The sequence below is a fragment of the Pleurodeles waltl genome, chromosome 1_2, assembly GCF_031143425.1.
Source record: "Pleurodeles waltl isolate 20211129_DDA chromosome 1_2, aPleWal1.hap1.20221129, whole genome shotgun sequence".
In the NCBI taxonomy this organism is placed as follows: Eukaryota; Metazoa; Chordata; class Amphibia; order Caudata; family Salamandridae; genus Pleurodeles; species Pleurodeles waltl.
In genome coordinates this window covers 1293366053-1293392028 of record NC_090437.1, presented here as the reverse complement: position 1 = coordinate 1293392028, position 25976 = coordinate 1293366053, and the positions used below count along the sequence as shown (strand labels likewise).

Genomic DNA, 25976 nt, shown 5'->3' with positions numbered 1-25976 from the left:
TTGTAAATTTGAGGAATACGTACGATTCTACATACAGCAGTCATACCGTACTCTCTTTTTTTGGGGTAGATGTGTAATATGAAACGTACTGACCGGGCCTCCTCATCATTCAGTGGGTAAGATTCCCAGTTAAAGATGTCCGCTGGCTTTACACCGTTTGCGAGCGCGGACGGGTGCCGTTGTCCTTTCTTTGTGTCGATGGTAAGAGCGGTCACGGGGAGATGCTGCCTGGCTTCCGCCTTCTGGAGGGACAAGAGGGGTCTGTTTACAGCCAGGGATCAGTGTCCTCGCAGCGGGGAGAGGAGCTGGGGAGCGCCCTGGAGGCTGGGGTGAGGAGGCACTGGGACTAAATAACAAAGCAGGAATGCGCGTCCAGTAAATGAGTCTGTCTTTTTCAGCACATGAACAACATGCTCACAAACTGGCCCTAAACAAACTGAGCACAGAAATATGAGGAGTAATTGTACAAAACAGGGTCTGGCTTATGGTCCTGACCACAAACAAGCTGAGTTTAAAGACCGCCTCTGAGGTTAAGGCACTTGCTGCAGTGCTATATCCAGGGCTTTAAGTGGGCCGGGTCCTACCGGTGCCCAGCACCACAGTTCTTAAAAGCAGGTGCTGAAATGGGTCCCTATGCGGCTCTCTATTATTGTCCTCAGGATCAAGGCGAAAAAAAATCTGAACTCGGCAGCAGTACCACCCTTCACTGCCTTTGATACAACTTAAAAGTGACTTGTTACAGTCGTTTTACGTTTCATCATTTAAGAACTGAAGCGTTTTTAATATTGTTTTAATACAAAGAAGCCATTGTTTTGCTCATTTATCTCATGCAACTAGCAACCAGTGACAAAACCAATAGTCCTGGCATGTTGGAAGTGTAATGTTACTTGTACAATATATCTGAATGCACTGACAGAAGCAGAAAAATACCAGTCGGGTGGCACACTATGCTAAGCACAGATTTTTAGCTTATGTTTCTAAGGCACGATCTTAATTACATCTCTCACGCCCCGTTCAGGGACCTCCTTACCCCCCCCAGTTTTTTCATCCAACATAAAGCCCTGGCTACATCTGTAACCAGTATATCGTATGACGTAGCATTGGTAAGAGCCATAAGGTGGTTTGGTCACCCACACACTGGTCTGAATTGTCATGCCTGATTCTGAGCACTGCAGATCATATGAAATTCAAATAATATTGGTTAAGGGCCAACAGATCAGTGTGTAACCTACTGCTCACAACTTCCAGTGGGAGAAAGCACATTTATGTGCTTCCTGCATGTAACTTATAGACACAAGCTTGAATACTTAATAGTATTTAGCTCAGTTTTTTCACTCTTCTAAGATAGATAAAAGTGGATATACATCTGCACAATAATTAATATCTGTTATCATGAAAAAACGTTGTGTCCCATAAATGGCCATTATTAATGTAATGTTGCCTACATACGTCTATGTATCTGGCATACATGCACACAGAATTTGGGAATGTTAAGCTTTTCACATCCTGTGGCAAATTTGTAAAGTTTTGCAGAATATATTTTTTTCCTGTGATGGGCTGCTGAGAATAGAGACCGAGACCGTGTCCTGACTATCCCACCTTTCTGTTTGGATAGCTGTTCCCATCCAGGACATAGGGATTTTTTTAAATGAAGCATTTGGAGGTTGCAACTGAGCACATGTGACGCATCACCCAATTTATATGAATTGGTTCCACTGTATATCTCGAGAGAAACGGGAGGGGCGATTTTCAGGGGCGGGAGTGAAACCAGCGTTTGGGTTAAGAGTAGCTGACTGAACAGGAATCCTGCTGCTTTTCCATGTATGCCAGCACTGACCACTAGCTCCTGATGTTAGATATATGTAATTGAAACAGACATGTGCTTCCCAAACTTTTTAGAATCACAACCCACTTTTTGGCATGGCAAATGTTTGCGACTGCCTAGCCTTAATACACATGAGGTGGGCAATTTATTTATTGTAACTAAAGCATTATGTGGTAGTGCTCCGTCGGTTACAGACATTTTATATTGAAATGCCCACTAAATTTGCACAGTCATACAGGTTTAATGATAAAACTATAATGCATACAAATGATAATGTGTGGAAATTGGGTTTCAGTGAATATTTATCATTTGTGCATCATTAGAAAAGTGTCTTGATTTGTTTTAAGCCTATTAAAATCTTCGTTTCTATCACACTTCAGAATTGCAAAAAAATTTGCTTCATTTTTGCTTTCCAAACCGGTGAACGTGCACATTTCATTTACAGGCATATACATTTTGTTGTGTGTTACCAAATCCTCCAACCTTGCCTTTTGACACTCTGAAGCCCAGCAAGATTGTCAAGTAATTCACTTTACTTTTCTTTCTCTGACTGCAAAGTGAAGAGAGTTTGTAAACACCAATCCCCAAGTAAAAAAAAAACTAAAAAACATAGGAAGCAATTTGTCAGAAGACATAGCCTGACATTTGCCCTCTGTCATTGAAGCACAGCAAATGTGACAAGATAGATACAGAATTTAAAAGCAATTTAACTGCTTGGACTTTCACGACCCACCAAAATTCGTCTTGCCACCTACAGTTTGGGAAACACTTTATTAGAAAGAATGGATTCATTATCCAATACTTGCATGTTTTTACAGTTGTTTTTTTTAAAATCATGTTAGAAGCAAACCCTTGATTTTAGACATATTGATGGGAGTCTGCTGTAAAAATAGATAGTCTTGAGAACACTGCCTAAGGGGAAGAAAGAAACTTAAAAATTGCTCTCAGAAGGGGGTGTTAAGGAATTTAAATGAGTGCAACAGCCTTACGTGGTTAAGGCCATGCAGTACAACTTATGCAGCACATCTGATTCTGTCAAGCTTTTATGCATAGTCTTTTTTTATTTTTTTATTAAGTAACCTGCCTCTTTTTTTCCACCCAGTTCCTGTTACACTATTTTGTAAAGGGTGCTGTACATATGCTTGCCAATCTGGTCATGCTGTCTGTTACTGAATTGTGAAAAATCTACACTATGCACTCTTCCACCTCAGTGTTGTCAAGCAATAGTGTACTGGAGACATACACCAAAGATCTTGCCCCAGATCTTTATTCTTGGGTCATCCCTTTCTTACAACTCATCTACAAACAGATTCCGGCAGCATTACATCTCCAACAGTATCACTCACCCTTTACATTCTGCCTGTTGTGCCCTACTCTTTGTTTGCAATTGCGTCCTTTGTTTCTCTGAGTGTATGTAACTTGGGTCGCAATTCCCCACACTCTTCCCTAACCTTCACTGCTCAACCGTACTTGGGTGCATGGGCTCTATATTTCCCATCAATTACTCTTGTTTTTTGGCATCACTTCCACATTCTGCCCTTCTTTTCCAGGTCACATCTCATCTCATGCACTGGCATGTTTCCCTGGTCACATTCTGTGTTCCATCTTCTTCGCTGCTGAGTGCCCTAAACCCAACCATCACACCCATTCTTCACTTCACTCACGCTTTGTCCTTAACCACCTTCCTGAGTCTGCTAAACCTTGAGAGTCTTGCACCCATCTCCTCTCTTACTCTGTGAGCTAAGTTCATGGGATCGGGGAGTGGTAGATCCTTACTCTGCTTCTTCAGAGGAGCTAATAGTGAAGCTGCCTTCAATACTGCCAGAACCGTTTTGGCCGTCCCATGGCTCACGGGTGTTGCTGGGCCACAAGCAAGGTAGACGAGGCCTCTTACCACTGCTGTCCCAGGGCCTGTTCTGACATCTGAAAACTGAGCACCAAGTACACCCTTTCATCACTTGACTTTCACTGTAGCAAGGCGAGCAGCCCAAGGCTTCTCAGGGAAATAGTGTGGGATAGAGACCAGATAACTCAGTGGAACTCAGAACTCAACAGTAGAGCTCAATAATGACTTTCAAGCCCAGTGGTTGAACTTTACCTTCTCCAGTGCAACGGTACCCCAATCCAAGGTCCTCGCTGGATGCAATGCATTGGTGTGGCCCAGCCTTCTATCTCATTGCAGATGACACAGACATTCATCGGGGTGGCTGCAATCTTCGGTGGTAGAATTCAGGTGAAGATACAAACCCCTTCACCCAATTGCTGATGCTCACACTAACATTGCTCGCAGGAAGTGCGTCAGTAACATTGAGATGTTCCCACTTCTTGGCTCCTGAGGTGAGAGAGCAAGGGTAGCTTGCTCAGATAAAATGTTACTCTTTGAATGTCCATTCACTTGTTCTCATGACACCTGTTTATATATATTTGTTTAATTAAACATGCGACCTTATTAAAAGCACGTGCATTAGTGTATACATTTATACATTTGTGCTTTACTGTCACTCCGAGTCTGAGTTAATCACCGTGTTAGGGGAAGTGTTAGAGGGTCGGTACACTCTGATTCACAGATCATTAATTTATTTTTGACAAAAAGCTTTCAGTTGTATTCCAATTGCATTGCTCTGTATGTTACTGTAAACATTTACAGAGTGCTCACTGCCCATAAGTGGGATGCTGAAGTGCTTGGCTACATGGGTAGCATGCTACACTGTCCTGGGTGTTTGGTTGGGAGGGTGTTGTCTTTGTTTTGATCTTATGTGGAAGTGTTTGCATGATCCACACCAAGGTGTGGTTATTGTATTATGGCATTCTGGATGAGTAATGTTGTTCTGGGTGCAGCTAAGGGCATGCGTGGTGCCAGCAAGCGGTGCACTTCTTGGGGAGCACGAGAACGACAGTAGGAGGGCTTCATGCATTGATTTCATGGTGCAGCGCCCAGGTTCACAGTATGACCCACTTCAACACTCTGGTTGGCTCGTGCAACGTTGCTCCAGGTAATGCACACTCCTGGGCAGTTTTATTCCTCATAGTATATCACCCTTCACCCAACCCGCTTAAATCCTTGGTGACTTGCTCTTTCTTATGAAAGGGATATTATAGCTGCAGACATGAAGAATCTCGTGCAGAATTAAACGTATCAAAACGTCTAGCAGTTTATTACAAAAAGATATTAAAATCAGGTTAAAGTAAGGCATATTAAAAAAAAATGAGGAGACCCACATTGAGTAGATAAACACAGGGATATTCTCTTTTTCACATGAAGAGCTCTTGTGTGCAAAAATAAATCCCATAAAAAAAAAAAGATTAAAAGAATTATAGCCAGATTTCCTTACTGCTGCTTTGTTTAAGCTGCACCTGTAGTAATTCTCCTTGACCTGTCTTTCCTCTTTGCTGCTGGTTCTGGAAGCAGGCATCACGCCTTCACGAATCTGCTGTAATAACTTATTAATGTTGAGCACCTAAGTCCTTTCATTATTACAGGCAACTGGAGAGGTCAGACGCTGCATGTAAAAAGGACTTTATCAACTGACTTGTATACGGGATAGAAGACTCCTATAGAATAATATTGATGCTGATTGACATGTGAAAAAAATGTTTTCAAATTTATCAAAAAATGTCCAGACCGAGAAGCTGTATACATATGGTAAGCATGCGGTATAATTAGGAATCAACAGAAGTGGAGATTTAGAGATCATCTTTTTTTCTTTGTTTCATGTGGACAGAGATTGCATGCTGCTCTGATTGCTTGGGTGCATCTGTGAATATAGATAAGTGGATAAGTTATCTGCAGGGTTTAGGACAGGGCTTAATGAAGTGCATGTTCTTTCTGCCAGGACAAGAGTGCTAGGACCTGATTGGGAGGTTGTAAGATAGACTATTGTTGAGTGATGACAAACCGCAGCACAGCGCAAATCTACACCGGACATCAGAGATATAACATTTGGAAAGTTTTTGTTATGTTCATTTTATATCTAACAGTTATTGACAATGTATTTTCTGTCTTTAGGATATCACTATGGTGCATGGCTTCCTCATCCACACCCTTGGCTCTGGTCTAGATGGAAGCCAAACTTTGTGCCGCGTGCTGTACTCTAGGACATTCAGTTTCGAAACCTTTGACGATCAAGCAGAAGACAAGCGCGAACACGTTCCAGAGAGAGAGAGATTAAGAAGAAAAGAGCAAATTTTGACGGTTGCAAGGTAAAGTATTTTTATATATCTTCATTGGCATTTAGCAATTAAGTGTCAACTACAGTACAGCAGGTGACCAGGTTTGCTTATTCCATTATGTTTTTCATAGATCTTGACATCACCATTGACAAACATTTAACACTAAATAGAGGCTCAGGCATCATGTTTAGGTTATACTGTCTAGCCTAGTTTACAGTGGGGTCAGACAAGAAGGGGATATTAAACCATTTAAAGTAGAATCAGCTACATAATCAGTGTTTTGGAGGTCCATCTAGGCTGTAAAAGTCAAGAAGTTACTGTGTTGCAATGACATAGGCCACTAATTATCCAGATCACGTGTAAAAAGCTCAAGGAGTCCTGTTATCTGCTTTAGCTTTCAAAGTACTGTTTCTTCCCACCTCAGTGCATTCACCTGCCCATCAGTCTGTTTCCGCAGCACAGCTACGAAATGCCTCGTCTGCTTCAGAAATTCCTTCATTCGGTGTTTCGGCCGAGGGTGCATGGGTGGCTTTCCAAAATATTGCTACATGTCTCTTGGCCAGTAATCATGCCAGATCTGCATATGTATGCCCCAACTTTTTCCCTTTAACTTTTTTGTATAATCCTGAGGAGTTGGTCTTCAGGGCACAAGCTTACATCCCACCAGTTACTTCTTGCACCAAACCTCGAGCCGCCTCCCAGAAAGGGTCGAGTTTCGGGCACTTTCAGAACATAGGCTGGTGACATATGTTCAGTGCAGCCTATGATGGATCACATACACTCTACGATATATTATAAGTTGAATCAGTTTAAACAATGATTTGCGCAACATGCTGAGGGTCATTCAATTATTATGGACCATTCTTTGCGTATATACTCGCTGCCTGTACCTCATTCCCATAAGCATTTCAGTGAGGAAATATCTGCCTTTGTTTGCAGTATAATTGGGCTGCTGTGCAACATGGCTTAAAGTGAAGGGGAAAAAATGCTATAACACGATCAACACTTGCTGCGTCTTAGACGTTTGTTTTTCTTTACTATAAGCCATGTTTTTTACCAGGCTGCGCTGCTGTGCAACTTGTCTTAAAAAAAACACTAACAAAGCCAATAGATCTCGCATTAGCGAAACCCATTGACTTTGCCAATGCTTTTTTTCTGCTGAGATCTAGTGAGCTGGACTAGCTCTTGTTGAGGGAAGCAGACTTCGACATTGAAGACCAAAAATGCAAGGAGTATAATCCGCAAAGCTTTTTGCTTATAGTAGTTTCTCATATTAAAAAAGTTTGAATTTGCACTTGTATATGAGTTAACTGACGCTTAAAATCATGCGTTGCTGGTGCCATTTTAAGTGTGATTTCTTTCAGCAGGGCTTGCTTTGTTGGGAACACTAACAAAATACGATGAACACAGAGAAAATCATGATTGTTCGTATTCGCAAGCCTTTTGTAGGTAGTTCCAGACCCTGAAACCAGTCGCAGATTTACCCCTGTCAGGGCCAGGAATTAATCAGACCCTGGGTTGCAAAGGAAAGAGAACACCCTAAGCATTGTTAGTGATATGATGGAAGGGATTTCACAGTGTGCAAAAGATTTTGTTTGTAGAAATGTGCTTCTCTCAGTTTGCAAATGCTTAAATGTTTATGCATGTGAGCACTCCTGGCAAGCTGCAACAATTCTTCACGGATTCCAAGAAAGTCAGAAATGAAATGTACCCAAAACATAGGCTTAAGCAAACATAAGTACATTTTTGTCCTTCTATGTGAGATGGGCCATTTTTAGGGTTGAGCCAGACCCTTTATTGTGTAGAAAAGGGCTCGGAGCCCTGTCGACGTCACGTCAGTGTTTTTCATTGGTTTGTGGGCTTGCCTAATAAACTCTGCTTGCTTTCATTAGGCGAAGGCATGCATACGTCATGCCTTTTCTGGTGGTTAGCCCTCCTCGAGCGCAGCGACCAAGTATAGAAAACATGCGAGGCTCGCTGTTTTCTGTCCGGCTCGTGGACTACTTTTTCTCATATTTCCTAGCGCGATTTCCCTTGGCAGAAGTCGAGCGCTTCACATAGTTAATTGCACTTTTTCGGCTTACTTACATAAATGCACTTTTGCCGATAGGTGAAAAGTCGGGTTAGGAGTTTACAACGCTACCAGCTCGAACATGAGCAAACGCGAGACCCGATGCATTGTAAATGCTTATTTAACCTGTAGCTCCAGGCAATATGCCCTCTTAGCTGTCGTAACTTAACCAAATATATTCCTTTGGCTTATGTGGTTCAAGTTCGAAATTTATACTGGAACTATGATCCATATCATTTTCTGTTCTGTAATTTATTGGACTTAATTTCCTAGCAAATGGAAAGGATATTTCAGTACATCGGACCTCATTACTAGATTGCCAACAATAAGGGCTGGAGATTCTGTCCAGTATCCCTCTCCCTATTTGGGGCCTCACAAGTCAGAGTTCCAGGACTGAGAAATTACACGTGGACCCTGGAACACTGGGTCCTTTCCTTTGCAAATTCCTGATTCAGTGGTAATAGTGATAATATTTATCAAGGACGCAAATACCCAAAGGCGTCTTGATGCTAACGTCTGCCAGGAAAAATTAGAGAGGAAACTAAAAAAAACAGGACTTGAGTTGTTTCCTAAAGTGGGCGAAATTCTGCTGATTCTTAAGATCCCAGGGAAGTTTATTCCACAGGTTACAGGCCTCTACCACGCAAAGGTACTTTATTGCATTTGGGGATTGTAACTGTTTTGGATGCAGCGGAGTGCAGAGCTCGCCTTGGTATATACCAAGTAAATGTCTTCCTCTGGTACCCTGGACCTGTCCCATGGAGAGAGTTGTACGCCATTCAGATTGCCTTTCAGGCCACTTGTTTCTTAGCAGGGAGCCAGTATAACTCCACTAAGGCATGAGAGACCGAATGGAATTAAGGGCCAGATGTAGCAAGCAGTTTTGCCCATTCTGTGTCTATTGGAAACTGTGTTCGTACATATGGCCCTAAGTTATTATCTTGAGGAGACTCACTGCAGCATTCTGCAAAAGCTGAAGTTTGTTTAAAAAAGTATTGCTGGATGCCCTCATAAAGGGTATTACAATCCAGCCTGGACAATACCAATGTGATGACCACTGATTTCTGCAGATGAATTTTTCTCAATGTTCTTAAGAGGAAGAAGCAAGCAGAAGTGAGTTTATTGATCTGATCCCTTAAAGTAAGATTGGCGTTGAAGATCACTCACAGGTTCTTAACTTTCGAGACCGTAGTATGAAGGGGAACAAGGGACTGGTGCCAGTAAGATGGGTTCCAGAATGAGGTATCCTTTCCGAAGAGAAGGACCTCAGTTTTCTCTGAGGATAGCTTGAGCCTGCCCAGCTGACGACCTCACACTTGCAACTGTTGAAGTGGTGATAAATCTCCCCCAGGTTGCCTGAAATGGGCAATATAATTTGAGTGTCATCAGCATAGGAAATGGTAGAAAAGCCAAAGGACTGGATCATTTTGGCTAAAAGAGCCACATAAGTACTGTAAAGCGTCAGGCTCAGTGATGACCCCCTGAGGGACTCTACAAGGCAATGAGAAGGATTTTGATCAGAATTCTCCAAGGGAGACTGACTGCTTTCTGTCTGTGAGAAAGGATCGAAGGAGATTCAGAGCTGATCCACACATCCCTATCTTAACTAAGGGATCTATGAGGACATATTGACTCACAGTGGGGAAGCCTGCAGTCAGATCTAAAAGTATCACCACAGCCTTCCCTCATTTGTCCATAGTTGATCTCATCTCCTGGATGGCTACAACACAAGTGGTTTTGGTACTATGGTTTGTTCTAAAACCATGTTGAGCTCAGTCAAGGACCGCATTATTGTTTAAAAATTCAGAAAGAGCGATGTTAAGGTGCTTTTGAAGAATTCACGCCAATATTGGCAGACAAGAAATTTGTTTTTATTTTCCTCGCTGGGATTTTAGTGCAGATATTTTTTTCACCTGCTTTGAGTAGGTGAACAGAAATCATCAAATCAGTTGGTGGTTTCACCTGGTGTAGAAATGTACTTGGTAAAGGCATTTACGTATGTGTACGTAATGTATATTTCTCTTAGCACTCTCAGACCTGTTTGTGGGCATGCTTTTTGTTATGGTATTTTTATATTTTAGTAATTGATTTTGCCGTCTGCATGTACCCTCTAGTTGCCTACTGTTTGAACTCTGAGATGTAGGATCTGGAGTCTTCTACATAAATACATCCTCAGATACCAAGCCTACATGCTGCATCCCATCCATACATGTGATTTACAGTGACATATGACATCTCCCAGATAACCTCTGAAATCTGCTATTGGACGTACCCAGTACTATTTCAATACTGATCACATCAGGCAAGATAATATTGGGAAAAAAACAAACTACTGGCAACCGAGGAATAGACCCTGCCATCTGTTTGCTCGGTTTTCTACTTGGAGTATTTTGAAGCCCTCAGAGGACATGAGGACATCTGTAGTCCTCAGCATGGCTTGAAAATGAGGCATCACTTTTGCCTGTTCACATTTCCATACTAGTCTTAGTGTTTCCTCCAGCGAGCTAGACGGTTACATACGTGAGATGTGCCCTATCCATTACTGATTACCATACCTGATCAGCAGTTAATTGGAATAGACTTGAAGTCTACCCAGTTGTTATCAGCACCTCTCATTACCAGAACTTTGGGTGGAAATCTCGTGGGCTTCATTTGGTCTGGACACTTTTTTGGGATATGTTTGGGTATTTGGGCTAATCACCGGATATCAGAATCCCTTGCAAGCATTGAGTGTATTCAAAGCCAGAATCACTACATCCTGGATCCCTTCTATGAAACTATATCCCTGAGAAGGAAACCCCATCACATCTGTCAGAGGCTGAGGAGCCCTGAAGATCTCCACGGCTAATACTTAGAGAAAGAAGTAACTTATTCCAGTGGGATGCAGTGATGGCGATAGCCCGTGGGCACTAGAAGCGAGTGATCCTACTCATGCAGCGAATTATGCAGTAACTGCGGATCGCCATGGGTCCCCAAGATAAGACCTCATACCTGGTGTTTACTTTTCTAATCGATTATTATTTTTATTTGAATATATTTACAGACCGAATCAAGACTTGTAATACAGTTTTAACATTAAGGGTTAATACATTAAAGTAAAACAACATTTTCACCTCCAGTTATTATGAAATTGAGATTTACAAATCAAGTCGGGGTTTTTCAGATATCTTGTTTCACTTATCCAATGTAAAACTTCTAAGCACAATTACTTTTATTTTGCCAGGACACATTGTTAACGTGTTTCTCTTTAGTTGTTACTCCTGTGCCTCTCACTGTGCACTGGCTTGAAATGGTCCATATAGCTGGGTGTAGAAGGACCTGCTTGTGTGTGCACGGCATCTACAAAAATTGTCCTCTATGAGCCTTTTGATTTTACAAGTGGTAAAATATTGATTTTTGTTTTCTTCACTCAAACATTGTTAATATGTTTCACTAGTTTCATCTTCTGTGAAATAAATGTCTATTTCCACGCAGACAGTTCTTATTAGCTTTACTTCAGTGTTGTTTTAAAGAGTGGTTAACAGTATAACAACATTTCCTTGTCTGTAGTTAAATCCTTCACTTCCTTTTAGAGGTCATAATGCTGGGGTTGTACTGACAAGTACACTAAAGAGACTACGAAATAACTTTGGACCCTGAGTAAATTAATGGTCATGTAGATTAGGTGGTTTCATCTGAGTTATTGTTTGAGAAAGAAATTGCTTCCACATGTGGGAATAAACAATTTCCTCATTGGACCAGCACAGGTTCTTCACCTTAAAATGGCAGTGACGGTCCAATATTACATTTATAGATGACTTGTCTCGACCTTAAAAACTAGGTGGTCAGGGCGCATAGAAAAGGCTGCTCCAGAGTGGTGAAGATTGTCGCTGCACACTGCTCAGGTGCAACAAAGTGCATCAAGTTGTGATAGAAACCCAGTACTCAAAACACAGCAACAAGGAAACTCAGCACACTTGTCAAACCTGCAAATACTGAATAGCCACCCTGAGTACAATTCCTTTATCTCACAGGAAGTGACGTAAGTACTCTCTAGGAATTGTAATGACTGCGTTTCCCAAAGACAGGAGGAGCTTTACTGACGCTAACAGTGAACAGCTGGGAAGTCATTTCTGGTTTCTAGGTAGTTCTTCGCCATAGTCCCAGAAAGAGCCTGAGACTAATGTTAACCGCTTGCTTCACTGGAAGAGGGGGCAATACTGTTTTCTTTTGAAAGCTATGTACTGACAGTCCATAGTATTTGTCCTTGTTGACTCACTGAAGTAAAAGTATAGAAGGTCTTCTTCCAAGCTGCATCCATGGACACCATTTTTGTGTAGCAAGCTCGGAACCTGTTTCTTGTTTGCAGCCACTAGTATTCTACCACATCACATTTTCTGTATATGAGAGAGGACAATTGCATATTAATAATAGTCCATGCCGATTTGGAGTTGGAATTGCATTTCTTTTTAAATAATCTGTCTTAAATAAGTGTGAGATGCCCCCAAGGTAAATCAGGGTTGACCAGCAACAGTTAAAATGAATCTAAATGTGTGGATGTTCCATTTAGGATTTTTGCACATTATTATGAGTTTTTGGTGGACCAGCCTTAAATAGAAAGTAATGGCTTTGAAAAAAAAGCAAGTTGTACCGTTCCACACCCAGCACTTGGTGGCAGGGGAACGTAGATCATCTAATTCTGCAGCAACAAACTGTAAAGTGATTGATAAAGGTAGGTAGTATTTTCCTTACAGTTTTGGATTGGTTTTTAGGTCTCGGATACAGACACTGTTAGCTGACTGTTGGAGACCCATTGTTTTGAATACATTACATTTACATACAGTAGGCTTTGGGTCCGCCTCTTGCCCCCGATTGTGTGGCATTGTTGTCTGACTTCCTTCCATACTTCTGATTCAAAGTTTTCCTCCCTAGTCTTGTGTTAGTCTCACAGTGTTTTGATAGGTTGCTGTATCCTCCACTGCTGACATCAGACCTTGCATTGTAGTGCATGTTTGAACTATTTTATCTCCCTTTCTCCCCTCTCTTGTACCTCAACTTACTCGAACCCCCACTCTCCTTTTCAACCCATTACTCCATGTCGGATTGCTCCTTACCACCTACAATAATTTTTGGCTTTCTGCCATGCTCATGCTAGTTAGTCATCTTAAAGTATTTTTTTGGCTTTTGCGAGACGACCACCTGCATGTGCACATGAACACTAATGCACGGTGGGCATTTTTAAATAGCTTTGTTTTATTTTTAAAAATCCCATTCAAAGATGGCTGCTGTTGCTGCACTCTCATCCACGAAGGCCATATTTGGTCAGGACGTGTAAAAATAAAATGAAATGCTTTTAAAGATGGCTTCTGTGGTTGCACTCCTTCTGCAGCAGCCATCTTTGAAGCATCCTTTGAAGCATTTGCATAGGCAAGATGTCATGGCCAAGACCTGTGGTTTGATCAGTATCTTGCTTTGTCCATAGCAATGCATTTTTTATGTTAATTAGTAGACAGTTCAGATGTGGGTGCAGGGAACCCCTAAAATTGGACACACCCAAATCTTACCTCAACAGCACTCCCACAGGTGGATAAATCAGAGACGTTGTTAAAACTTAGTTTCATGAGGCACCTAGGTCCCTGAGATAAGGCACCATGCCGACAATTAAGTAAGGACAGACTCAGTAATTGAGTTATTTGGTCAGAACATCAGTTTTAATTAGATTTATTACAAAAGTTCAAAATGTGATGTAAAGAAATTGCAAATGCAAGTCATGGAGCTATTGCCATTGAAGGCTCTTAAAAAGAGTAACACAGGATAATCAAAGTTGGGAGAATTCTAAGTCCCAAATGAGCAGGAAAATCATAAGAAAATAGACAGCATCCTAATAACATGGGAAAGTCTTCTGGTTCAACCCCAAATATGAGGGTTTAGATTCAGTTTTCCCACATAGGAAAATGTTATTTTTAGCCAAATCATCATGGTGTGGGCAAGCCGAATTACACTTTTAGGAAATCAGAGCACCTTTTTATTGAGCCTCATTTTGCCTTACCATCTAAGCGCTATCCCACTACATGAATATTGATTGTGCCCCCTCTATGCTAATGACATTGGAGATGGCAGGACAAACTTGCTCCAATAACAATAAACTGTTGTGAATTAATACAGTACCGCAAGCTAGTGGAAGGGCCTTGAAAGACTGCAACATTGCTATGTCCGTGTTGAAAACGTTTCAACTACAGCAAGAACAACGTCAGTGGAAATAAACATGCTTGACTGTGTGCTGCAGAAGTAATGAACAGTGAACATGCAGGTGAGACATCCATTTTGAACAAGATGGCGTTGGGGCCTAACAGAAGCCTAGTTAGCTAAAGCCAGAAAAGGGCCAGTGTCCAAGTGCCTTTGTACATATCATAGTGAAAATGTTTCCATTTGAGAGTAAATCCACGTTCAGCACTTTGTTCATAATGCCCAAAAATATAAAGTGCACAAAAACTCTGAGACAAAGAGCAGGGTGCAGAATCATTTTTATGTTGTTCACAGTTTGAAGTGAACGGCTCCTTTTTACTACTCAAATATGGCCCAACAGTGTTGGTCGTGCTCATGCAGAAGTAGGAGTCCAGAGTAGGATTCCATAACAGATTCAGAAGCACACTGAAATGTTTAACTTACCAAAGCCTTTAAAAGTGTCAGGCCCATCAGGGTTAGTAGCACTTCATAGTAACATATTTAGTCAAATCCTCTCTTTAGGTAGACTTTGCAAATGATGTAACATGTGATGCTATTAAATACAGATAATGCAGCACATGGTGTGGCCTTCCTGTGTTTGACATTTCATCACCTAGTGATACAGAAGAGACCCTGTACTATATGCCATAAAAATCCAGCTTTCTAAGAAAGAAACATGCATATTAGTCGTAATGTACTTGTAATAAATATGCACCTCGTGTCTATGCCACTACTTAGTGGAGTTCTATGTGTCGTGTTTCGAATTAACACTGTATAGTCCCTTTAAGCTCCTTTTCTCTTTCAGAAACTGCTTTGCAGAATATTGTGGGCCGATCCTGCCAGCTAGTATGAAATCCCTCCAGCCAAACTGTGTCTGCTTATGAATCTCTTAAGACTCAAATATTTACTGCTCCAATGTGTCCTCATGACTGTGAAGGTGTGGGCCTTTTCAACCATGACCTACTGTTTCCCACTTCAAGATATCATACTATCATAATGCCTGTAGTAGGCCTTCCTAGTTTACATTTTGCGTTCATATCGCCTTTGTTTAACATTATTTACATATTTTGGTAAATCCTATTTGCCTCCATTATGTAATAATATGGCATCCCTGTAGGTCTTATTTACTGGAAACCTTTCATGAAAACCGAAAATAGCTTGGTCTGTTTTGAAATGTCCTGTCACACTTTGAGTCTGTCCTGAGCTACTGAAGACTGCTAATAACAAGCATTTGCAATGCAATGGGTCTCGCGAATGCTCGAGGTAGAGCTATTAGCGTTGTAAATTCCTAACTGGACTTTTCTTGTCACATAAACTGAAAATAAAAAGTAAAACAGTTGACATAAGCGAGCCAATTCAAATCGCCACCATGAGCAAGAAGAGCGAGACCAAAGGAAAAAGAAGTTCGCTCGCAGTCAAAGTTATCCACAAAAGTGCAATTATCCATGTAACAGGGTCAATGGCCAAGGCTGTAACAAACCGCCCTAAGGAGGGACAAACGTAAAGCAGTTACCAACGAAAGCAAAGGGTTTTTGAAAGGCAAGCCCATGAACGAGTGATAGTGATGGGTATGCGGTGCGCGTCATTAAGAGAAAAGATACACAGCAACACGTCAGAAAAGCAGCGTTTGCGCACTGCTAAGCTCAACCTAAGGGTGTGATTAAAAGCCCAGATACATACCAATAGGTCAGAAAAGCGGCGCTTGCACACTATGATCGACCTAAAAAGATTATCTACTTTTGGTTACTTTGCATCTGTAGTAGTTTGAAACTGCAGTAATATTAGTTTTCCACTAGATGGAAGTGTTGCAACACAAACTATTGTTTCAACGAAATACCGCCTGTTTGGAACCTTCTTGCCTTCCTATTCCTTCACCTCACATGCAGTTCCTGCTATTCGCATCTGAATTACAGGATTATCTTTCTGTTTTTCCTGTTTGTAATTGTGCAATGAAGCCTAGAGACTTTCCACCTATTGTTTCACAGTTGTACTGCTGAGTTGCCATGTTTCTTCCATTTTCAGCTTCCGGTTTGTGGGGCTGTTGGCTTTGAGATTTGTTTTTTCTTAGCTTTGATACATTTGACAGCTCTCTTCGCAGCTCTGGACTCTTTAAGAGCGCTCATCAAAGCTCTGTGACTCTTTCAGACATCTCATCATTAAACTTTTCAGTCCACTCTGAACCACTTGACTATTCACAACACAGCTTTTAATCCTTTCAGAGCTCTATTGAAACGGTGAACTCTTTCAGGACTCTCAAACCAACTCTGAAGCCTTCCAGAGCTCCCATCACAACTATAAACACATTCAGACTTCAGTGATGAGAGCAGTCATATCATAGCTGTGATTGATTCGTTTGAGTGCTGTTATCACAGCTCTGAACATTTTCAGTACTTCTATCACATCTCTGAACCATGCCAGTGCTCTAAAGACCCTTTGAGTGAGGAAGCCCTTGTGAACTTCTACCAAAGCTATGAACCCTTTCAGATATCTCATCGAACCCTTTCCGAGCTATCCTCGAAACTCTGAACTTTTTCAGTGCTCTCATAAGAGCTCTGAGATCTCTCAGGGATCTGTTTACTGCTCTTCATGTTTTCAGTGCTCTTGTGGTAGCTCTGAATCCTATCAGAGCTCCTACCACAGCTCTGAGCTCTTTCAGTGCTCTCTTCACTACTCCGTACCCTTTCAGGGCTCTCTTTCCAGCTCTGCATGCTTTCGGCGAGCAGTGATGACGGATCTCATCAAAGCTCTGATCTATTTGATTTTCTTCCTCCTCTCAGTTCAGAAACCTTGCATTGCTGCTCTATATCATACGAGCTGCCCTCACAGCTCTGAACCCTTCTGCTGCTGTCATCACAGCTCTGAGCTCCTTGAGCCCCTGCTTCACATCACTAAGATCACCGACTGCTCTCTTTTCAGCTGCGAGTACCTTGAGCACTCTTGTCAGAGCACTGCATCACTGCAGGGCCTCCCCTGCTCTGCTTTGACTGATATTCACACAGCTGTAAATTCCTTAAGCACTCTTCAGCGCTATAAACAACTTGAGTCCTCTCTTCACAGTGCTCTAAACCCTTTGAGTGCGCTCTCCACAGCTCTGAATTCTTTGAGGCTCTCATCACAGCTCTGACCCCTTTGAGTGCCCTCTTCACTCCTCAGAATCCTTTCACCACTGTCTCCACAGCTCTCATTTGTATTTATTTTGATCACTCTGATACACACTATCCCGCTAGGCATGTGTCACACAAGTCTACCAGTTGGGCAGCACCATGAAAACTGATCAATATAAAAGTTGAAAGAAGTAAATTGAAGACCCTGCAGTGTTGGACACTGCTACAGGTCAGATGACAATCTTTGTCTCATGGCGAAACATTTAAGGGCCGACAATGTAAAATGTTACTACATCTTTGGCAGTTCCGTTACCGCACTTTCTATCAAACTGCACCAGCAATGCTGATCAAAGTATCACCTCCAAGGGTAGCATTAGCTGTGACGTGAAGGGGGGTGGGAAAGGGGGATAGGACATGAGATGATGGAATGGCAGAACACGCATTGGACCAACACAGTAGGCATTGAGGTATTAATACCTACAGTTGGCTAAAGAAAAAAACAATGTTCTTTTTAAAATGACATGAAGTGTGACCTTAGCCGTCAGTTTGTACAATTCGCAGCTACTCATTCATATCAGTCTTGCATATTGCTTAAAATCAGATTACTGTTGTTTATCTTTTACAGTGTTCCTTTGCGTCAGTTGTGGACAGTTTTATGTGGGTTTCATCCCTTCTCAGAGGTGGCTTCTGGTGTTGTGATCCGTATATAAATCTTTCACTCAGGGCAGTCTGCATCCCTTGCATCTCCCAGTCAACACTTGCTGACTTCCACTTCTTTAGCATACACCTCGTCACCTTTCAAGAAGGACCGCAATCCATCTTTGGTCGTGAATACTCTAGTTGACCAAGTTTGAGACATCATGAAGAAGTCCTAGCATCGGCGACCTACTGAGCATTTAGCAACTTGCCTTGAGCATTGTGTCCCAGATAACGTTCCAGTAGGTTGTTAGGGTTGTACGTCTCAACAAGACACGCGCAATGTAGCAATATTGTTGATGGCTTCTCTAACATTTTGAGTCACACTGCAGAACCACTACAAATAGTCTCAAGGGGAACACATACAATTTATGAATAACACAGAAGTGCCAATATTTTAGGAGTATTCTCTTAGATATTAGAATACCAGGGTGAGCGAGAAAATGACTATAGTCCACACTACAAACACAGTTGTTTTTTGCTTTAGTGTTTCTTCCTCCAGACCTTATCCGAAAGTGACGCTGAATGCTAGGAGCGGTGTATAACTGCAATTCTACGATGATGCCATCTGCGCGAGAGGGAAGGACATCCTTGCTGATGCTTCCTTCACTATGGTCTGTAGGCAAAGCTCAAGCAGATTGAGTTCCATTTTTGAGAGGCATCTACTTTAAATCTGTTTTACAATTCCTTGAATTGTCCTTTCTGTAAGGACGTCATTGACAAATTGTATTCCCTTGGCCTTCCATGCCAACCAACATACTGGTTAACCTTAGATGGGTGTTTTTGTTTTGTTCTTGATTGGGGATCTGTATGTAGAAATCTGCATAATCCTATCTTCCTGTGGATGGATTTACATACTTTCAGTGAAATACGTAGTATCGAGTTGGCCTTTAAATACTATGTTTGCTCTCGTCGTTGAGGCATCTGATGACCTAGTTATCAACAAGGTGATGATTCTCGGTCACATACCAGTTTTGTGTGTAAGTTACCTAAAGGGTGTGCTATTGCCTCCAGGGGGACTAGGAGACTAGAGTTGTGATGCTGTCGCTCTTGGTTTAGCCTCTGACTATCTCAACTCTCTGATGCCAGAGTCTGCAGTTACAGAGAAAGGTGTAAGTGATGTCAGTGATAGGATACCGAAGACAGTTACATCTGAGCGCAGCAACCATATTTATAGTATGTTTAGGAGAGTCTATACGAGTGCACTTCCAGAGGGTTTCTTTTCGGCTTAGGTGGGACCACTATCTCGGTCTGCATAGGGATCGCTACAGAGTGCCCTATTCCCGGTCTTGTTGGTACATTTGGAGCAGTGTTGGGATTAGAGTTGCTCTATAGATGGAGTAAAACTCCACTGGGAGCCCTTAGATCCCAGGAGTTTTGTTACGTGCAGTCTGGTTGATCGCAAGGTCCATTTCTTCAGTGGTCAGGGTTTTGTCTAGGGTATGTTGCTGAAGGGATTTAAGGCTGGGAATTGGCAGTCTGCTTAAGTACTCATGTGATTGGAGGTCCCCCATACCCACCTCGGCTCAATAGAGAGCTGTTTGGTATTCTAGAAAGGCTTGGTTTATATCTGCTGCATGTTCAATATCTTTACCGTCGGGGATCCAGTGGCATTTACGTTTTTTTTGGGGTACTCTGACCTTAGGAACCATGCCTCACATGGCCTGCTTTGTCCCGTCTGCATGCTGTCTAGCCATGTACTCTGCGTGATCTAATGTTCCCAATCTGGCAACCGTCTCCCTCAGCTCCTTTCGGAGAGGGGCAATTATGTCCTTGTGCCTTTCAGCTCCCAAGCTAGGGCCCTGTAGGGGCCAGGATGGTCCTGCCTCAAAACTCAATTCCGCCAAGGCCCTGACTTGTTTATGTGCTGCTTGTTTGTTTCGCAGCTTACTTTTGTAAGATCTAAGAGGTCCCCAGGGGGTAGCGCAAGTCTTTACGTGGTGGGGTGGACCTCTGGACCGGGGATGCACCATTCGCCTCCAGCCAGTCCCAATCATCCATCAGTGTGCCAAAGAATAATCGCTGCGTCCACTACCTCTAGTTTGACTGGGAATATTAGTGAGTACTTTAGCCCCAGCTGATGCAGCTTGTACCTGACTGGCATAAAGGATCCCTGGAGGCGCTGCATTTCAGCCTTGTAGTCTGGGTATTTATTCATGATTCCATTGTCAATTTTCCAGGGGCCCTTGCAACTTGTACGATGTGGTCGCGATCCCGGTACTTGAAGAGTCGGACCACTACTGACAGCAATGAGGAGCCTGCGGGAGGGGGGTGCCTACCTGGGGCCGTATGTGCTCTTTCGATCGAGTAGAAGGTCAACCTTTTACGTCCAAGCACTGTGTGAAGTAGCCATTGCTCTAGGAAGAGTCCCATGTTATGCCGCTCTGCTTCTTCTGGAACTCCCACCAATCTAATATTGTTACAGCTTGATCGGCCCTCTGTGTCTTCTGCCCTGTTACGCAGCTTTGCGACCTCTACTTCCAGGGCCTGGATATGGGATTGCATCTCAGTCAGCGTGGGCACATTCCCGCCATGGTAGAACCATTTGTCGCCACTCTGTCTTTGAGGTTGGCATGGTCAGCACGAAGCAGCTCCACCTCGGGGGCTGCAGCTCACACCCCCAGTTACATTATGGGAGAAGCATCATGCCCTGCCCCGGTGCATGCTCCAGTGATCGGGCCCTCTGTTCCGCTCAGGGATAACTGCGGGCGGTGGATGGGTGCTGCACACTGTCATGGTAGCTGGGGCAGCGCTGCTTAGTATGCGCCCCAAGCCTGCGACATGCAGGCCGAGACGCTGGCTTGTGCCCCTTGGTGGTCGTTTCTTGCTGAAGGGTGCTCCCACCAGCACAGCTGTGGCTGTCAGTCCTCCAGGCCCTGCCCCGCAACGGCTCTCCCTTCACCTCCGCCACCAGGCTGCGTCCTCTGGCAGCCGGTGCAATGTACGAGAGGCCGACGCTTCTGAGGCACTCAGGCCGCGGCCATCAGCTCAAGCAGTTCACTGCACATCGGACACTCTCTCATTGGTGGGGACGCTCCCGCAGCACGTTGGCCAGCAATGGAGACTGCCGGTGGCTCTCGGTTGTGATGGGAGCTGACGGGATGATGCAGAGCGGTCTCGCCGCATGGATCTTCTTCACTCCGCATCTGGCCTGGTCGCCATCTTGGCCACATCTCCCATAAGCCCCATAAAAGTTGGCAATAGTAACACCTGATGACAACTGGGGTTGTAAAGAAAATACAGATTTACACTCAGTGCTGCACCTGTTATGGATAAACAAATGTCTTGGTCTGGATCAATTCAAAATGGTTGACCCTGTGCGTCAGGAGGTAAGCTGACTGTGTCATAGAACTACAGAATATTTGCTGCAAAATCTCAGCCTGTAACCTCCATAAATGCCTAATGTGCCACGTGCACATTCAGCAAGATATTTACGTATCTGAACTTGATTCTCAAATGTGATGGTTGAAGAAGCGGGAAGGAATTTCTTTTCGTGCAGGTGAGTTTGTCAGAGTTTAGTTTAGGCAGATGTCTTCCACTCTCTTGAAGATGAAGGAGAAAGGGCCGCTTTCGTCACGGATTTGTGTGATCTGGAGTTACCTTAAAGTGGAAGATGGTAGGACATCCCATACAGAAAGAAGATTAGTTTCACAGTTATGCACCATCTCCCCACAGTTGGCGCTGTCCTCCTTTAAATGGTCAGGTTGTCGCTTGCAACTGCGAAGACTTGCAAGCCAGCGAGAGAGGATTTTTTAAAATAAAACTGCGATTATGACAGTGGGCACAAAATCGTCAGGCGCTAGATATTTCCTGCAAGGGGGTCACGTTGTTAAACGATTTAACTTTCAGATGCAGGAAGTGATGCATTGGCATTCTGGGTACACAGAAAATTAAGTGAAAAATGATTATTGGACTTCGACATCCTGCGTAGCGTGAAGGCATGTCCTCCTGGCGCCTTACCCCCAGTAACAAGCTAAGAGGACTCATCTAGAGGGGTGCTTGGAAACTACTTTGTTAATGGATTACAAGCAAATAATTGTAGCTGGTCTTACAGTGACATCTGGTGGATGTTGAACATATTTGTCAGAAGAGTACAATGTTACAAATGTAAGGCAAAGGATGTATTTTCAGAGCAGGTATACTGCATTAGGAGGATTGGTATAAACATAAATAGAGTAATTTATAGGTGAACATAAAACTGAACCGACAATAGCCAGTAATAACAGTTATGCTATTTATTTTTGAGATGACCATAAGGAATTGTATTTGGGCTGATTATGCTTCTCACAATTAATCTTAGAGAATGGAGATGGTGGAGCTCTCCTTTTGGATTTGGAGTTCAGTGGCACACCTGGGTGAGTTACTTAAAGTTACTTATAAATTGATGTGTTGGAAGTTGTAGCATTCTGTATGGCCGGTTGTGCGGAGGGTTGCTCGTTCAGCGAGAAGTCCATTTCATTCGTCAAGCGCGGCGGACGTTGCTTAAGAAAATCCTCCCAGTGCTCGTACCAGAAGTATTTCATTTTAATAATAATCACAGTCTGGGCACGAGTGAAAATCCTTTTTCATGTATTCCTTGAAGTTGATTTTCTTGTCCTGGATAAAGTTGGTTTTATTTGAACATTCGTGATTCAAATCTATCAAGGTTCATGTCATTGAGCCATGTTTGTGCTGTTTCTTCTTTGTTGTTTTTGGTAAATAACAGTAATTCTGTCTTGTTTGGAAAACATCCTTCAGGGAAAAACAACAATTAGTAAGTAGTCAGACATATTAAAAAACAGATATTACTTTTATAAATATTAAAATCCATATTTTTTAATTAGCTTTTTTTCTTTCTTGATTAGTATGTAGGTCAGCTTTGTTAATGTGCCACATTTGTACCACAATACATACAAGTGTGCTTCATAGAAGTCCAAGCAGTGCTTAATTTCTAAATAAAAAGGTGCCGGTGCTCAAAGCTCTCCTCTGAAACACGCGGTTGCTGCAATTAAATGTGCGAATAAGGAATACCGAGGTAGAGTAACCCTGAAGACATCTCGGGCCTCTTTAATCTATTTACAGACACACCCTGCCCTTTCAGCTCACTCTCGCAGCTTTCTAACTTTGTGACGTTTTTTCGCTTTTCTCTTCCTCCGTCTTTCCCATATGTATCTTTTGCTACAAGAGCTCGCAGCGAATGCTTGTGGTAGAAGAATAAGCCCGGACTGCAAAAATAAGTGCCGGTGCTCAGCACCGGAAACAACAAGCACAAATTAAGCACTGATTCTAAATCTTACCTGGAGCTAGTGTGGTAGAAGCAGATCTGAAGTTACGTATTCTTGCCTTTCCAGATTCAGACACATTCTTGTTGTGAATCTTATGGAGTTGTTCTTGGTTTTGGGCAGACCTCTGTGAATGTGCTATGGTCAACACCTTAGTCATTTCCACTTATTGATTTCATTGCAGTGGCAGCTGTAACTTCATGAGAATATTTAGGAATGTGTTCCCTTAAAAAACTGCACTGATCTGTGGAGTGGATAACTGGGTCAAACAAAGAGGGGGTTTCTTTCATCTAGGGTTAGATGTTCAGGTGACACTGCCTCCCCTCATAGCTTTTCACTTATAGATGTTGAAGCACAGGGAGTGCTCCTTAATCCAGAAGTATGTATAGTTCTTAAAGAGTTTACCAGAGCTAATCACTCAATAGCACACGTGCTGCTCTCTGATTGTTGGAGAAATTATTTTTGTGAATAACTTTGTTTTTCCTTGTCCTATTTATTTATTTTGTTCCTTTTCACTTTTTACTAAATATGCTTCACACTTGATTAGTCCTTTTCTTTTTAAACTTTATAGTTTTTGGATCACAACCTTTTAAGCATTATCTCAACAGTATTAAGATGTTTGGATTTGTTTTGTGTCCGCCCTATTTTAAATGTCTGGACAATGGCAGTTTTTTGTGTTCCTGTTGCCATTTTATAGAAATTGCCTCATTGCTGATTATTTTTCAAGTGTTTTTGTTTCATCGTGGGTTTCAGTCTGCAAAAACAGTCTTTCATTTGGAAATGGCCCTTCAGCCGTACACAGCATTTGCAGCTGCATGTCTGTGACTCTAGACACGTAATTATTAGCGGCCCTTGAAGGCTGAGAGGTGTATTTGTTGAGAACTTGCAAAGAAATGGCTGCTAATGTTATGTTACGTTCCAATTTTGGCGCTGTACCATTATGCAACGAGACACATTTTGATAAATTCGACTTTTTGTTCATCTCACACTTGCATCAACTTGCCCTGGCTTCCTTCCATCTCCTCCTGCAGCCACCATCATCAGACAAGCAAGGTTTCTTTAGAAAGCAGGACCCTCTTTAACTTACCAGCCTACTGTCAATAACAGTCCGCAACTTAACGTGTCACCATCCTCGCCTGCAACTTAACCATTCACGTTTGTTTCATGCTCCCTGTATTGGAGACCCTGCACCTCCTGGTTTCTCACATACCTCCATGTGCTGCAAACATCTTCCAAGGCCTTAACCTCTCAACTCAGTGAAATGTCTTCTCTTTGACATGAGAGCCATCACCGCTTCCTACACATTTAAGAAGGTCTCAGGGACCACTTTAGGGCATGAGAAGATCTTCGTCTGAGGCTTGCTTTCCTCACATTGAGACCTCTTCCAGTCTCAGATATCAGTGCAACACCCCTCCCTGCAGGAAACCATGACAGGAACTGAATGTGAATGAGTGTTTTACTTGGTTGCTGTTAATCACCCTGTCCCCATTGGTTGATGCAAACCATGGACTGCTCAAGTCTCATCTGATGTATGGGAACTAATGTACAGTATTAATGGTGTTTCTCATCAAATCGCAACAGTTGCTTATTAATACAAAAAACTTTTATTTGTGTAAACTGCATTCAAACGATTTCTGTGCCTGAGCATCAGTTGATCACAGCTAATTTATTATATTTATTTTAGGCAGGTTCAGACGTCATGCGCTCTGCTGCGCCAGGCCTCTGGAAAACCAGTAGTGGAAAGTGCACAACAGCCGCCCCCAGATGAGTCATTTTCCCTGCAGGATGCCGACTTTGGGGTGTTTGGACTGTCTCCTGGGGACCCGTTCCACGACCAGAAGACCGTGCTGTGGATGGGCGTCCTGTCCATTGGCTTTGCGCTCATCTGTGACGCGGATGAGAACCTTGTGTTGGCGGAGAACACTCTCCGAATGTTGGTCCGCTTTCTCGTGGACGCCCTGAAGCTCCTGAACCAAAGCAGTGATGTTGTACTGAAGGCGGACAAGGCTGAGATCCTGCTGAATACTTTTTTACCACATGGGCAGCTACTGTTCCTCAACCATCAGTTTATTCAGTCTTTGGAAAAAGAACTATGTCCCTCCATTCCCAAATAAAACTTTCATTGGTTTGCATTCACATTATAATTAGTATAGTAACTGCTCCCACTTTCTGAAGAGTTCATTATGAGAACTGGGTGTAACTTTGACATTAGTTCATTTAAGGGGAGGGGCGGAGTGAACATTTATTGAAAGAAGGGAAGTAATTATACATTATTTTGTTTGGAGTGATGCTTTTTTCACATCACTTTCTCTGTTTTATTCATACAGATATTATTAGTGACTCTGGTATCTTGACCATTACATTTCTGTATATTTGTATTTCATTCACCAAGATTTGTTTTCTCAGTACTGAAATTAAATTGTTTTGTTACATACCTTTTCTCAATTTATTTTGTAATATTTCACACATCCTCCTCTGTGCCCACTCTTTTAGTTCTGGTGCGGGTTACGCTGTTTGAATTTGAATCACCCAATGTATTATCAATAATCAAAAATCAAATACACATCAGATTCCTGTCCTATTTTTATCTTCATGCTAAAAAAAATGTTTTGTGTGATTGTTTGAAAGTGGGGTTGGTGTTTGTC

At 42.5% G+C, this 25976-nt stretch overlaps 1 protein-coding gene across 2 annotated transcripts; it reads left to right on the top strand.

The window, feature by feature from the left end:
* The first annotated feature begins 202 nt into the window (after positions 1-202).
* Positions 203-25765, top strand: AP5S1 (adaptor related protein complex 5 subunit sigma 1). Of its 2 annotated transcripts, XM_069205087.1 has the most exons (4): positions 203-329; positions 5832-6025; positions 22371-22425; positions 25020-25765. In XM_069205087.1, exons 1-4 carry the CDS (start codon positions 222-224, stop codon positions 25443-25445), a joined length of 783 nt encoding a protein of 260 aa, XP_069061188.1. In that variant the 5' UTR covers positions 203-221; the 3' UTR covers positions 25446-25765. The 2 variants fall into 2 exon arrangements, with proteins under 2 accessions (XP_069061188.1, XP_069061197.1); XM_069205096.1 differs by lacking the exon at positions 22371-22425 and having other exon boundaries at positions 25016-25765.
* Positions 25766-25976: the final 211 nt, after the last annotated feature.